The 14,565-nt window shown below is 42.0% G+C and overlaps 1 protein-coding gene across 6 annotated transcripts in view; it reads left to right on the top strand.

Moving 5' to 3' along the window:
• The window catches only part of sema4d (sema domain, immunoglobulin domain (Ig), transmembrane domain (TM) and short cytoplasmic domain, (semaphorin) 4D), a 100,928-nt gene that overhangs the window by 82,397 nt on the left and 3,966 nt on the right, over positions 1–14,565 (top strand). For 4 of the 6 annotated variants that reach the window (XM_014138876.3, XM_014138872.3, XM_014138875.3 and 1 more), the window contains 3 exons: positions 5,851–6,023; positions 6,184–6,230; positions 6,500–14,349. In XM_014138876.3, the coding sequence (XP_013994351.1) occupies positions 5,851–6,023; positions 6,184–6,230; positions 6,500–7,524 (1,245 nt within the window). In that variant the 3' untranslated portion in view covers positions 7,525–14,349. Of the gene's footprint in view, positions 1–5,850; positions 6,024–6,183; positions 6,231–6,499; positions 14,350–14,565 lie in introns of those variants that run through there. The other 2 variants (XM_014138877.3, XM_014138879.3) reach the window with 2 other exon arrangements.

Below are 14,565 nucleotides of genomic sequence, written 5' to 3' on the forward strand. Positions count from 1 at the left end.
CACAACATAACAACAACATGGTAGCAACACAACATAACAACAGCATGGTAGCAACACAACATAACAACAGCATGGTAGCAACACAACATAACAACAGCATGGTAGCAACACAACATAACAACAGCATGGTAGCAACACAACATAACAACAGCATGGTAGCAACACAACATAACAACAGCATGGTAGCAACACAACATAACAACAGCATGGTAGCAACACAACATAACAACAGCATGGTAGCAACACAACATAACAACAACATGGTAGCAACACAACATAACAACACCATGGTAGCAACACAACATAACAACACCATGGTAGCAACACAACATAACAACAACATGGTAGCAACACAACATAACAACAACATGGTAGCAACACAACATAACAACAACATGGTAGCAACACAACATAACAACAACATGGTAGCAACACAACATAACAACAACATGGTAGCAACACAACATAACAACAGCATGGTAGCAACACAACATAACAACAACATGGTAGCAACACAACATAACAACAACATGGTAGCAACACAACATAACAACAACATGGTAGCAACACAACATAACAACAGCATGGTAGCAACACAACATAACAACAACATGGTAGCAACACAACATAACAACAACATGGTAGCAACACAACATAACAGCATGGTAGCAACATAACATAACAACAGCATGGTAGCAACATAACAACAGCATGGTAGCAACACAACATAACAACAGCATGGTAGCAACACAACATAACAACAGCATGGTAGCAACATAACAACAACATGGTAGCAACATAACATGGTAGCAGCACAAAACATGGTACAAACATTGTTGGGCACAGACAACAGCACAAAGGTCAAGAAGGTAGAGACAACAATGCATCAAAGCAGCCACAACTGTCATTAAGAGTGTCCATGATTGAGTCTTCGAATGCTGCTGCGGTCATTCTCTGTGACAATGTGTTGTTGAAAGTGTCTAGAGAGGACGCAGTGATGAGAGAAATCCGATACTACTGGAGAAATATTATGCTACTGACAATATTAGGATATAGGCTATGCATTCTATAGGATGAATCATAAAAGGAGCTAGGGTACGTTTTTGTTGTTGAAACGCAAAACTGGCACCTGTCATCATTCCTCACACATATGCTGACATGTTAAAAATCTTGCCATAGCTTCAAATCCTTTCTGTAGGACATCAAAGAAAATCTACATTATAGGATGATGCTAAATCAATGTAGCCTGTCCTATAAATTGACGATGAGCGTTTTAATGGGGCTATATAGAGACACCTGGGATAGGTTATATGAAGATAAAATCCAAAACCATTAGAAAATAGAAAACCGTCCAATGATCAGCCGCTGAGACACATTTGAAGCGCAGGATGGTTATGTGTTTTGATTAGATTTTTATTTATTTATTTTACTTATCTCTTGTTGGTTAAGGGCTTGGAAGTAAGGGCTTGGAAGTAAGGGCTTGGAAGTAGGGGCTTGGAAGTAGGGGCTTGGAAGTAAGCGTTTCACTGTAAGGTGAACACCTGTTCTATGTGACAAATACAAATTTGATTTGGTTATGTTGACACTATTTTCATTTGAGCTTTAACTAAATCTGTGCCACCACTCATTGATGAGGATCAACTCTGGCGGATTTTGTTTTCTCTGTCTTTTAGGGTTGCCAATAGCAACTGTAGATTGACTTTAGCTGTCCTATAATGCACTGCTCAAAAAAATAAAGGGAACACTTAAACAACACAATGTAACTCCAAGTCAATCACACTTCTGTGAAATCAAACTGTCCACTTAGGAAGCAACACTGATTGACAAATTTCACATGCTGTTGTGCAAATGGAATAGACAACAGGTGGAAATTATAGGCAATTAGCAAGACACCCCCAATAAAGGAGTGGTTCAGCAGGTGGTGACCACAGACCACTTCTCAGTTCCTATGCTTCCTGGATGATGTTTTGGTCACTTTTGAATGCTGGCGGTGCTTTCACTCTAGTGGTAGCATGAGATGGAGTCTACAACCCACACAAGTGGCTCAGGTAGTGCAGGTTTACTGTGTCTGTCAGCGTAGTGTCCAGAGCATGGAGGCGCTACCAGGAGACAGGCCAGTACATCAGGAGACGTGGAGGAGGCCGTAGGAGGGCAACAACCCAGCAGCAGGACTGCTACCTCCGCCTTTGTGCAAGGAGGAGCAGGAGGAGCACTGCCAGAGCCCTGCAAAATGACCTCCAGCAGGCCACAAAGTGCATGTGTCTGCTCAAACGGTCAGAAACAGACTCCATGAGAGTGGTATGAGGGCCCGACGTCCACAGGTGGGGGTTGTGCTTACAGCCCAACACCGTGCAGGACGTTTGGCATTTGCCAGAGAACACCAAGATTGGCAAATTCGCCACTGGCGCCCTGTGCTCTTCACAGATGAAAGCAGGTTCACACTAAGCACGTGACAGACGTGACAGAGTCTGGAGACGCCGTGGAGAACGTTCTGCTGCCTGCAACATCCTCCAGCATGACCGGTTTGGCGGTGGGTCAGTCATGGTGTGGGGTGGCATTTCTTTGGGGGGAGATGTAGAGGTAGCCTGACTGCCATTAGGTATCGAGATGAAATCCTCAGACCCCTTGTGAGACCATATGCTGGTGCGGTTGGCCCTGGGTTCCTCCTAATGCAAGACAATGCTAGACCTCATGTGGCTGGAGTGTGTCAGCAGTTCCTGCAAGAGGAAGGCATTGATGCTATGGACTGGCCCGCCCGTTCCCCAGACCTGAATCCAATTGAGCACATCTGGGACATCATGTCTCGCTCCATCCACCAACGCCACGTTGCACCACAGACTGTCCAGGAGTTGGCGGATACTTTAGTCCAGGTCTGGGAGGAGATCCATCAGGAGACCATCCGCCACCTCATCAGGAGCATGCCCAGGCGTTGTAGGGAGGTCATACAGGCACGTGGAGGCCACACACACTACTGAGCCTCATTTTGACTTGTTTTAAGGACATTACATCAAAGTTGGATCAGCCTGTAGTGTGGTTTTCCACTTTAATTTTGTGTGTGACTCCAAATCCAGACCTCCATGGGTTGATAAATTGGATTTCCATTGATTATTTTTGTGTGATTTTGTTGTCAGCATATTCAACTATGTAAAGAAAAAAGTATTTAATAAGATTATTTCTTTCATTCAGATCTAGGATGTGTTGTTTAAGTGTTCCCTTTATTTTTTTGAGCAGTATATATACAGCCTTCTCCACTAGCATATCGCTTCCCTTTCTCTCTAGCTTTTGAACGAGTATCCTGAAAAATATAAACAAAACAATTTCAAAGATTTTACTGAGTTACAGTTCATGTAAGGAAATCGGTCAATTGAAATAAATAAATTAGGTACTAATCTATGGATTTCACGTGACTGGGAATACAGATATGCATCTCTTAGTCACAGATACCTTAATAAAAAGTAGGGGTCGTGGATTAGAAGACCAGTCAGTATCTGCTGTGACCACCATTTGCCTCATGCAGCGTGACACATCTCCTTCACAAAGTTGATCAGGCTGTTGATTGTGGAATGTTGTCCCACTCCTCTTCAATGGCTGTGCGAAGTCGCTGGATATTAGCGGGAACTGGAACACGCTGTCGTACAAGTTGATCCAGAGCATCCCAAACATGCTCAATGGGGGACATGTCTGGGGTGTATGCAGGCCATGGAAGAACTGGGACATTTTCAGCTTCCAGGAATTGTGTAGAGATCATTGCAACATGGGGACGTGCATTATCATGCTGAAACATGAGGTGATGATGGCGGATGAATGGCACGACAACGGGCCTGAGGATCTCGTCACGGTACCGCTGTGCATTCAAATTGCTATGGGGCACTCTGTTCACAACGTTGACTTCAGCAAACCGCTCGCCCACACGACACCATACACGTGGTCTGAAGTTGAGGCCGGTTGGCCATACTGCCAAATTCTCTAAAACGACGTTGGAGGTGGCTTATGGTAGAGAAATGAACATTCCTGTTCTCTGGCAATAGCTCTGTTGGACATTCCTGCAGTCAGCATGACAATTGCATGCTCCCTCAACTTGAGACATCTGTGGCGTTGTGTTGTGACAAAACTGCACATTTTAGATTGGCCTTTTATTGTCCCCAGCACAAGGTGCACCTGTATAATGATCATGCTGTTGAATCAGCTTCTTGATATTCCACACTGTGTGGTGGATAGATTATCTTGGCGAAGGAGAAATGCTCACTAACAGGGATGTAAACTAATTTGTGCACCAAATTTGAGAGAAATACGATTTTTGTGCGTATGGAACATTTCTGGGATCTTTTTATTTCCGTTCATGATACATGGGACCAACACTTTACATGTTGTGTTTCTATTTTTGTTCAGTGTACATAGTTTAAAACTAATAGGCCTAGGCCTATTCAAGGAGAGAAGCATCGATCCTCTTGCTTGCTGAATGGCTATAAAATGGGCTACAGTACAGCGTTGGCAATGAACTGGCGTGGGGGTTGAATTGCGAGAGCGACGTGTAGCCTAGCTCTGGTGTGATGTGTTTACATTGGCTAAATTGATACCTTGCTGCACTGATGCTTTGCAAATGTAAAAAAACAGACAGAAATTAATTCACACAACGTGAATTGCGCGGCCTGTAGGTGGCAGTGTCCCAGATAACAATTTAAATTGGTCAACAACTTATCGAATAAAGAAAATATGTTACGAAAAAAATAAGAGATTGTGGCAGGACGATATTTTGGAATTGGTGTGAACAGACGTGCTCGTATAGATCTTTTCTTCCTAATTATTCGATTTGAAAATAACGGACTTGGTGAGAAAGGGCCTTTACTGAAAATGTGTAATTTAAAAATTATGACGTGAGCTTTTGATTCGTATTAAAGAGATGGAGTCCAGACAGGCTACTTTAGGAAACTTTCTGAATGGACATAGGCCTATAGAGAGAATCAGCAAATTCACACACACATACACACACACACACACACACACACACACACACACACACACACGTAAAAGCACCCATCAATCAAAGCCACCATCGTATGTAAGACTCTAGCAAATATAATTTTTTTCATTAAAACGTTTTTAAAAATCTAGGCCTACTTTAGGCTTTCTGAAAGTAGGATATAAGATAATGAATTGACAAGGAATGTATGAAGGTGAGAGAGACAGCTATGCAATAGTATGTTGAAATTGACAATATAAAAAAATGGAAACAAATAAACACATATGCATAGCCTATTTATCAGCGTTGATTAGTCTATAAATGAAAAAAAGATTCCTTGTCAAATTATTCCATGCCAGGTTGGAGAGGATTGACACAATTGACACATTGGCGCATTATAGGCCTCAGAGCCAGAACAACCATATTAACTGCTGTTGAATAATTAAAGAATAGTCACACTATTAAAAAAATACCGATTTTCATTTATTTACTAGCAAGCAATGAAAACGTGCCTTGTATAAAAAGAAGTACACATATATTTTTAAAAAATGTACTGAAGTGCCATAGCCTATAGGCTAGCGCTTTGACAGCCCCACACAACTAGCGGATTAGCTGCTGGAGCGTGAAACGACAATTGGAAAGAGAAGATGTAGACAGACTAAGTTTGCAAAACAATCCCTTATAATCATTAGTAAACACTCCTGCTATTAGATGAAGTTTATCTACATTAAAATAGAGTTAATTATTAAATAAGTACCCCAAAATGAATGTAGGCCTATTTTAAATGTATTTGACAGTTATTTTATTTTCATGATGGTTTTTAGCCATAACTGTCAGTTACACGGTATTCAGCTACCATCACAGACCTATGTGTGTGGTTGTGTTCACAGACGAGGTCCCTGTACGCTGGCTCTGACTCGGGCGTGGTGCAGTCTCCTACTGCGTTCTGTGACAAGTACCCATCCTGTTCAGACTGTATCTTGACCCGGGACCCTTACTGTGCCTGGGACCCAGACTCTTCCACCTGTGTCAACATCTTCCACACCCAGGGCCTCACACACCGGTAACACTCCTTTTATTATTAGGATTATCAGCACAATGCAAAACCTACGTGTTTTTACTGCCTCAGTGTAACCCAGTCCATCCTGTTTCTCCGACTACAAGCCTGAAAGTGTCGACCCTGATGTATGTCTACCTAATGTCTGTTCTGTTTTGTTTTTCAGGAACTTGATCCAGAGCCTTAACGGTGATGCAGACAAGTGTCCCTCAGGTCTGTACCGCTGTGTTTTAACGTCAACAAAGTCTCTGCATACTGACTAGCTCTTGGCATAGAGCCTGGCTGCAATGCTAACAGTAAACAAATACGCTCATTTAGGAATGCCTTTATATCGCTTTAGTTCAAGTTTAATTGCTATATAAACATCTTACTTACCAGAGATTTCACATTAAGCACAGCATTAAAAAACAGCAAGGAAGTTCAGGACAGATCTAGTAACCCCAGCCCTCTTCAGAGAGTAAACTCCTCTCCTCTCCTCGCAGCGCCAGGACTCTCCGTGGAGAACTACCAGCGTGTGACAGTTAAACCAGGGAGCTCAGCTGAGCTGCCATGCCTGGTTCAGTCTAACCTGGCCGTGGTGATCTGGAAGCAGAACAGCAGCACAATGACCGAGGCCTCCAAGTTCCACCTGATGGGTGAGACGGGCCTGCTCATTTACAGCGTGGCCCCAGAGGACCACGGCCTTTACGAGTGCTGGTCACTGGAGTGGGCCCCTGTTGCAGGGAAGAACTTCAGCCGCCTCCTGGCTGGGTATGTCCTAGACCTGGATGGCCCCAGGAGGCCTTCACCGCGAGGCCACCCCCCTCAGACCGCCAGCACCCTCAGCTCCGCTCACCCCCACCACCAGTCCACCGCTGCCACTGAAGGTAATAACGGTAACACCGTGAGACCCCTCCCACTAACTTCAGCCCCTCCCAACTCCACTGCCCTCACCTCACCACCACCCACTCACAGCGCTTCGTCATCACTAACCAAGCCCCCCAGCAGCAGCACCGCCAGGCTCCAGCCCAAGCTCCTTCCCCCCAGCTCCAGCGCCGTCCCGCTCCCAGAGACCCGGGACCCTGCGACAGAGTACCTCCAACACGACAACAGCAGTACTTTCCTCTTCCTCTTCCTCCTGTTCTTCCTCCTCTTCCTGGCTGCCCTGGTCTACAACTGTTACATGCAATACCTACCAGGGCCGTGTCTTCGTCTTCGTGCGGCTCTGCTGGGAAGCCAGAAGAAGCCCCAGCCTGAGTATTTAGCCTGCGAGGCCGGCCTCATGGAGCCTGTCACAGTAGACAAGCTGGACGTAAAGGATCAGATCCGTCTGACTCAGAACGGGGTACAGCTCCGAGCCCTGAGAGACACCGGCTACGAGACCGAGCCAGAGTGTAGCAACGGCAAGATCCCCTCTCGCAGCTACGGGGGAGAAGACAGTCCTTCTAAAGAGAAGCCCTTTGACGTGGACTGTGACTCACAGCCTATTGAATATGCAGACGCAGATCAAGAAGCATCACCGTACTAAAAGTTGCACATCTCAGCTTCACTTTTTACTAGTGCAAGAATATTAAGGCTTGTTATTTATAGGGGTCTTCTCCCTTGCTGGCTCTCTCCACATAGTGGGCCTATACATACAAACCTGTGTGTTATACATAAGCTCAGTGGCCACCTCTCTTTCAGAAGGACAGACGGAGGCAGATTACTTCAGTTATTACGAGGTCAAGTCACAAACATCCCGCTTGCCGTCAGAGATTCTCTTACTCACTCTGGCTACCCCAAAATCAATCAAATGTAGGACCTACTAACTAAATATTAAAATCCTAGCCTAATCTCTGTGCAAACCTGTAACCATCTCGCTCTACATTTTTCCAGCAAGAAACGCTGATTTTTATTCCAAATTGGAAACATTGTTTACCAAATTGGTAAGTTAACTTGTTTTCCAAATTGGAGCCTTTTTAGTTATTTTTTTGTACAATGCGGGGAGCTTCTTCTTTTAACGTTGTTAAAACATAACATGGGAACTTCTTCTTCTAAGGCTGTTAAAACATAACTTGTTTGTTGTATTTTTCTGAATATTCAGTGAATAAGGCTATTTGACGTAGTAGGTCAGCTGCTTTCCATCTCAACTTATAGTACCATCTTCTCTAGAACCTCTAGACCATCTTCTCTAGAACCTCTAGACCATCTTCTCTAGAACCTATAGGATGATCTCCTCTAGAACCTATAGACCATCTTCTCTAGAACCTATAGACCATCTTCTCTAGAACCTCTAGGACGATCTCCTCTAGAACCTCTAGGACGATCTCCTCTAGAACCTCTAGGACGATCTCCTCTAGAACCTCTAGCATGATCTCTAGAACCTATAGGACGATCTCCTCTAGAACCTATAGGACATCTCCTCTAGAACCTATAGACCATCTTCTCTAGAACCTATAGGACGATCTCCTCTAGAACCTATAGAACGATCTCCTCTAGAACCTATAGAACGATCTCCTCTAGAACCTATAGACCATCTTCTCTAGAACCTATAGACGATCTCCTCTAGAACCTATAGACCATCTTCTCTAGAACCTATAGACCATCTTCTCTAGAACCTATAGACCATCTCCTCTAGGACCTATAGGACCATCTCCTCTAGGACCTATAGGACATCTCCTCTAGAACCTATAGACCATCTTCTCTAGAACCTATAGGACGGTCTCCTCTAGAACCTATAGACGGTCTCCTCTAGAACCTATAGGAGGATCTCCTCTAGAACCTCTAGGAGGATCTCCTCTAGAACCTCTAGGAGGATCTCCTCTAGAACCTCTAGGAGGATCTCCTCTAGAACCTCTAGGAGGATCTCCTCTAGAACCTCTAGGAGGATCTCCTCTAGAACCTCTAGGAGGATCTCCTCTAGAACCTCTAGGAGGATCTGTAAATTCTCAGGGACGGTTTGTTAGTTCGCTCTATGCCTTGTTCTCTGGTGGTGGTTAGAAAAAGGTATGTCGATAAACAGACAACCACTGGTTGCCAGTGACTGACTGACGGAAAAGGTGTGGTACGACTGATATGAGATCTATAGATATTTATACAGTGGGTGGGTCTAATCCTGGACGCTGATTGATTAAAACCGCATTCCAACCGGTGTCGATTCCACAAGTTACCACCGGCTAATGCTATAACGTTGAAATGCCTATTTACTCTGTTCCATCTGACTGCACAATCCACTTTTTCATCAGCCCAGCCACTATAAAAAGCATCTCGACATTATCAACCATTTCTTTAAGACTAGCAATTGGTTTTCAGTAGTCGGTCTCTCTCTGACATTTGCAACACTGTTTCAGTATTGAAATTGGATCTCCAGCTGTCCCATGGTAATGAATGTGTCGGGATGAGACAGGCAGGCAGCTTTTCTCAGCCAGTCAAAATCATGAATCAGCGTCATTTTTATGGATGTATACAAAGAAATGTAAATAGAAAACAGGTAGAACTAAACCAAGTGCAGCTAGTTTGCAGTCTTTCCAGCTTCAGTTTGAAGTGATTGTGGTAGCTGTGTTGTTGACTCGCTCCTCTGAACAACAGTGTCCTGACGAGAGAGCACATGTTCTATGCCTGGCGAAATCGTGCCTCACTAGCTCATTGTTATGGATGTATCCGGATGTATCCAAATAAATGTCACTAGAAAACAGCTTAAGCAAATGCAGCTAGTTTGTTGTTATTCTGGCTGCTCTTTTTGACGTGACTGTAAGTTAGCGAGCCAGCCAGCTAGCTAGCAAGGGATAAAACCGTTGCCAGCCAGTATGCCAATAGAACCAATAGAACAAACGACCAGCCGGCTTGGATAGCAACCCTAGATTTGTGTCGGGACTATATTTTGTGGAAGGATGAAATGGTATGAATAAATTCATCAAAATAATGTTTTTAATTAAACTATGTAAATCATTATTTGAATGTGTTGGTAATCCGTAGTATAAAAGTGACAATGCCCTCAAGCCAGTGTTTGGAGGTTATATTGGCAAGGTTTTCTACTTCGTCTCGGGCCAAACAACACCCATGCCAATATATCCTCCGAACACCGGCTTGAGGGCATTATCACTTCAATCTAGTCTCATTCCTTACATGTTTGACAAGGACAAGTTTAAAGACCGAGGAGGGCCCTGGGTCAGATTAAGCCTATGAGGCATCATCATCCATTTTATGAAAGGAGAACTTGGTTTTGGTAATCATCAGATATTTTATGAAAAGAGGATGTGGTTTTGGTAATCATCAGATGTTTTATGAAAAGAGGATGTGGTTTTGGTAATCATCAGATGTTTTATGAAAAGAGGATGTGGTTTTGGTAATCATCCCGTTTTATGAAAGGAGGATGTGGTTTTGGTAATCATCAGATATTTTATGAAAAGAGGATGTGGTTTTGGTAATCATCAGATGTTTTATGAAAAGAGGATGTGGTTTTGGTAATCATCAGATGTTTTATGAAAGGAGGACGTGGTTTTGGTAATCATCTCGTTTTATGAAAAGAGGACGTGGTTTTGGTAATCATCAGATGTTTTATGAAAGGAGGATGTGGTTTTGGTAATCATCCCGTTTTATGAAAAGAGGATGTGGTTTTGGTAATCATCAGATGTTTTATGAAAGGAGGATGTGGTTTTGGTAATCATCAGATGTTTTATGAAAGGAGGATGTGGTTTTGGTAATCATCAGATGTTTTATGAAAGGAGGATGTGGTTTTGGTAATCATCAGATGTTTTATGAAAGGAGGACGTGGTTTTGGTAATCATCAGATGTTTTATGAAAGGAGGATGTGGTTTTGGTAATCATCAGATGTTTTATGAAAGGAGGATGTGGTTTTGGTAATCATCAGATGTTTTATGAAAAGAGGATGTGGTTTTGGTAATCATCAGATGTTTTATGAAAGGAGGATGTGGTTTTGGTAATCATCAGATGTTTTATGAAAAGAGGATGTGGTTTTGGTAATCATCAGATGTTTTATGAAAGGAGGATGTGGTTTTGGTAATCATCAGATGTTTTATGAAAGGAGGATGTGGTTTTGGTAATCATCAGATGTTTTATGAAAGGAGGATGTGGTTTTGGTAATCATCAGATGTTTTATGAAAGGAGGATGTGGTTTTGGTAATCATCAGATGTTTTATGAAAGGAGGATGTGGTTTTGGTAATCATCAGATGTTTTATGAAAGGAGGATGTGGTTTTGGTAATCATCAGATGTTTTATGAAAAGAGGATGTGGTTTTGGTAATCATCAGATGTTTTATGAAAGGAGGATGTGGTTTTGGTAATCATCAGATGTTTTATGAAAGGAGGATGTGGTTTTGGTAATCATCAGATGTTTTATGAAAGGAGGATGTGGTTTTGGTAATCATCAGATGTTTTATGAAAGGAGGATGTGGTTTTGGTAATCATCAGATGTTTTATGAAAAGAGGATGTGGTTTTGGTAATCATCAGATGTTTTATGAAAGGAGGATGTGGTTTTGGTAATCATCAGATGTTTTATGAAAAGAGGATGTGGTTTTGGTAATCATCAGATGTTTTATGAAAGGAGGATGTGGTTTTGGTAATCATCAGATGTTTTATGAAAAGAGGATGTGGTTTTGGTAATCATCAGATGTTTTATGAAAGGAGGATGTGGTTTTGGTAATCATCAGATGTTTTATGAAAGGAGGATGTGGTTTTGGTAATCATCAGATGTTTTATGAAAGGAGGATGTGGTTTTGGTAATCATCAGATGTTTTATGAAAGGAGGATGTGGTTTTGGTAATCATCAGATGTTTTATGAAAGGAGGATGTGGTTTTGGTAATCATCAGATGTTTTATGAAAGGAGGATGTGGTTTTGGTAATCATCAGATGTTTTATGAAAGGAGGATGTGGTTTTGGTAATCATCAGATGTTTTATGAAAAGAGGATGTGGTTTTGGTAATCATCAGATGTTTTATGAAAGGAGGATGTGGTTTTGGTAATCATCAGATGTTTTATGAAAGGAGGATGTGGTTTTGGTAATCATCAGATGTTTTATGAAAGGAGGATGTGGTTTTGGTAATCATCAGATGTTTTATGAAAGGAGGACGTGGTTTTGGTAATCATCAGATGTTTTATGAAAGGAGGACGTGGTTTTGGTAATCATCAGATGTTTTATGAAAGGAGGATGTGGTTTTGGTAATCATCAGATGTTTTATGAAAGGAGGATGTGGTTTTGGTAATCATCAGATGTTTTATGAAAGGAGGATGTGGTTTTGGTAATCATCAGATGTTTTATGAAAGGAGGATGTGGTTTTGGTAATCATCAGATGTTTTATGAAAGGAGGATGTGGTTTTGGTAATCATCAGATGTTTTATGAAAGGAGGATGTGGTTTTGGTAATCATCAGATGTTTTATGAAAGGAGGACGTGGTTTTGGTAATCATCAGATGTTTTATGAAAGGAGGATGTGGTTTTGGTAATCATCAGATGTTTTATGAAAAGAGGATGTGGTTTTGGTAATCATCAGATGTTTTATGAAAGGAGGATGTGGTTTTGGTAATCATCAGATGTTTTATGAAAAAGAGGATGTGGGTTTTGGTAATCCTGTTTTTATACGGCGACAGAAGAAAGCAAAATGCTGAAGTGAGTGAACGTGACTCACTAGATGACGACGATGGGAAATGCTGGACACTCAAACCACTGCTGTCTGAAGAGCACAGACCTCTCCAGAGATACACGGCTCTATTCTAACTCTCTCTTCATCTCCTGTGAATCCACAATTCCAATGGTACGAAGACACGTGAACTCTGGGGTCATATTTACTAGACATGATCTTTCTCCATATTAACCTGTGTTGGTTAGTTTTCCCCACTGGTCATGTCAGTATGTACAGTTTGAGTCCAGATTAAGCTTCTCTAATGTTAGATGCTTTGTAAAATGAAAAGGTGAAATATTGTAAAGCATTTCTGTTTTCTTTGTCCTTAGAACATTGGCACTGGAAGTAATCAGATGTTTTTTTTTATTGAATGAAGCTTTACGTTTTACTCTTTAAAGATTCTGATTATTTAGTGATAAATGTCAGACCTGTATTAGTATGTTCTCATTTTAGTGTAGTAATGTTTTTTTTCTTCTTTCATTTCTATGGTTTTATTGGTTTCACAAAGCCTCTTTAAAAGTTAGACCTATAGCCTCCCTTCCTGTGTCTCTGTTTCGCACATTTCTCTTACTGCCTGGCTGTTGTCCTTAGAGAACTCTCCTTTCTCTCCTTCGGCTCTCCCCACCTCCTCCCTCTCTCCCTCACAGCCGCCTCCTCTGCTGTTCCTCCTCTCTCTCCTGTTGACACTTCCTCATCCCTGTCCACCTCGGGAAGTAGTCCCTCTCTCCCTCCTTCCTCCACCTCCTCTGAGGGGATAGGGGTGTGCCTGCTGCCCCCATCCCTCCAAGACCAGGCTTGGGGGGTTCAGGCTCAGGAGGCCTTCCTACTCTTCTGTCTGGCCTTGGGTGAGTGGTGCCTGTTGTGACCTATGTGTGTCTCTCTCTCTCTCTCTCTCTCTCTCTCTCTCTCTCTCTCTCTCTCTCTCTCTCTCTCTCTCTCTCTCTCTCTCTCTCTCTCTCTCTCTCTCTCTCTCTCTCTCACTCCACACCTTGCATGTGGCCTTCTCCCCTCAGACACACATCAACCAACCCCCTACATACCTACCTACCTTTCTACCCTAACCTGGGATGTGTTCACATCCTCAAAACAAGTGTGTTTCTTGAGCCATGTGCTATTCTGACCCCTTTAAAATACGATAGATGACGGTACAATAATGTGATGAAAAGTTAGATGTTTTTGTATTGATAAGGTACAGTAGATCAGCTCACTGAAATATGTATTTGATTGATCAAGTTGTCTCAAAGGTTTTAGTTCCATAATTTCTTTAAATATAAACTTGCACCATTTTGTATATTGTGTTATTGGGAAATCTGAGACTGATATTTAATTTGAAACGAGGCGAGAGAGGTCTTTATAAGAACAAAGGACTGTTTTTGGTACTTTTTAAGCTCTGTGTCAATTATTGAGTTTCAATACTATCTAATACTAGAACTTGTGCCTGTACAGTGTATATATTTGTGTATATATGGAATATACTTTTTGAAGATGTTCATATATCCATAGACATTCTGGGGCTACTGTTCGTAGGGAGGTTTAATACATCCTGATTTCAAATGTTTTGAACGTTTAGCCTACTGGTTTAACTGTCATAATGCTAACATGTGCAAACCAAGCTAACTAGGTTACTTTTATACACACGAACAGGAAATGTAAGAAGACGAGCTTCTGATTTTATTAAAGTTTTAGTCTTTATGACCTTTTTGAAAGATTAAAATTGCATACATTGAAAAATGAATTGACTGAATGTGATCTTTTGAAACGAATGAAAAGGCCATCGGAGAACCTTGCACAACAGTCATTCACCTCGCCACAAATTAAGTTTTCCCTCAATCACGACTGAATGTTTCAAATATGCTGACGCACAAAAGGAGTACATCTATTTGGACTCAGATCTGCACACGTGATCCTATGCAGTATTTACAGTGAAGTGGTTCACACTAATATATGCTAC

The sequence above is a fragment of the Salmo salar genome, chromosome 13, assembly GCF_965601325.2.
Source record: "Salmo salar chromosome 13, fSalSal1, whole genome shotgun sequence".
In the NCBI taxonomy this organism is placed as follows: domain Eukaryota; kingdom Metazoa; phylum Chordata; class Actinopteri; order Salmoniformes; family Salmonidae; genus Salmo; species Salmo salar.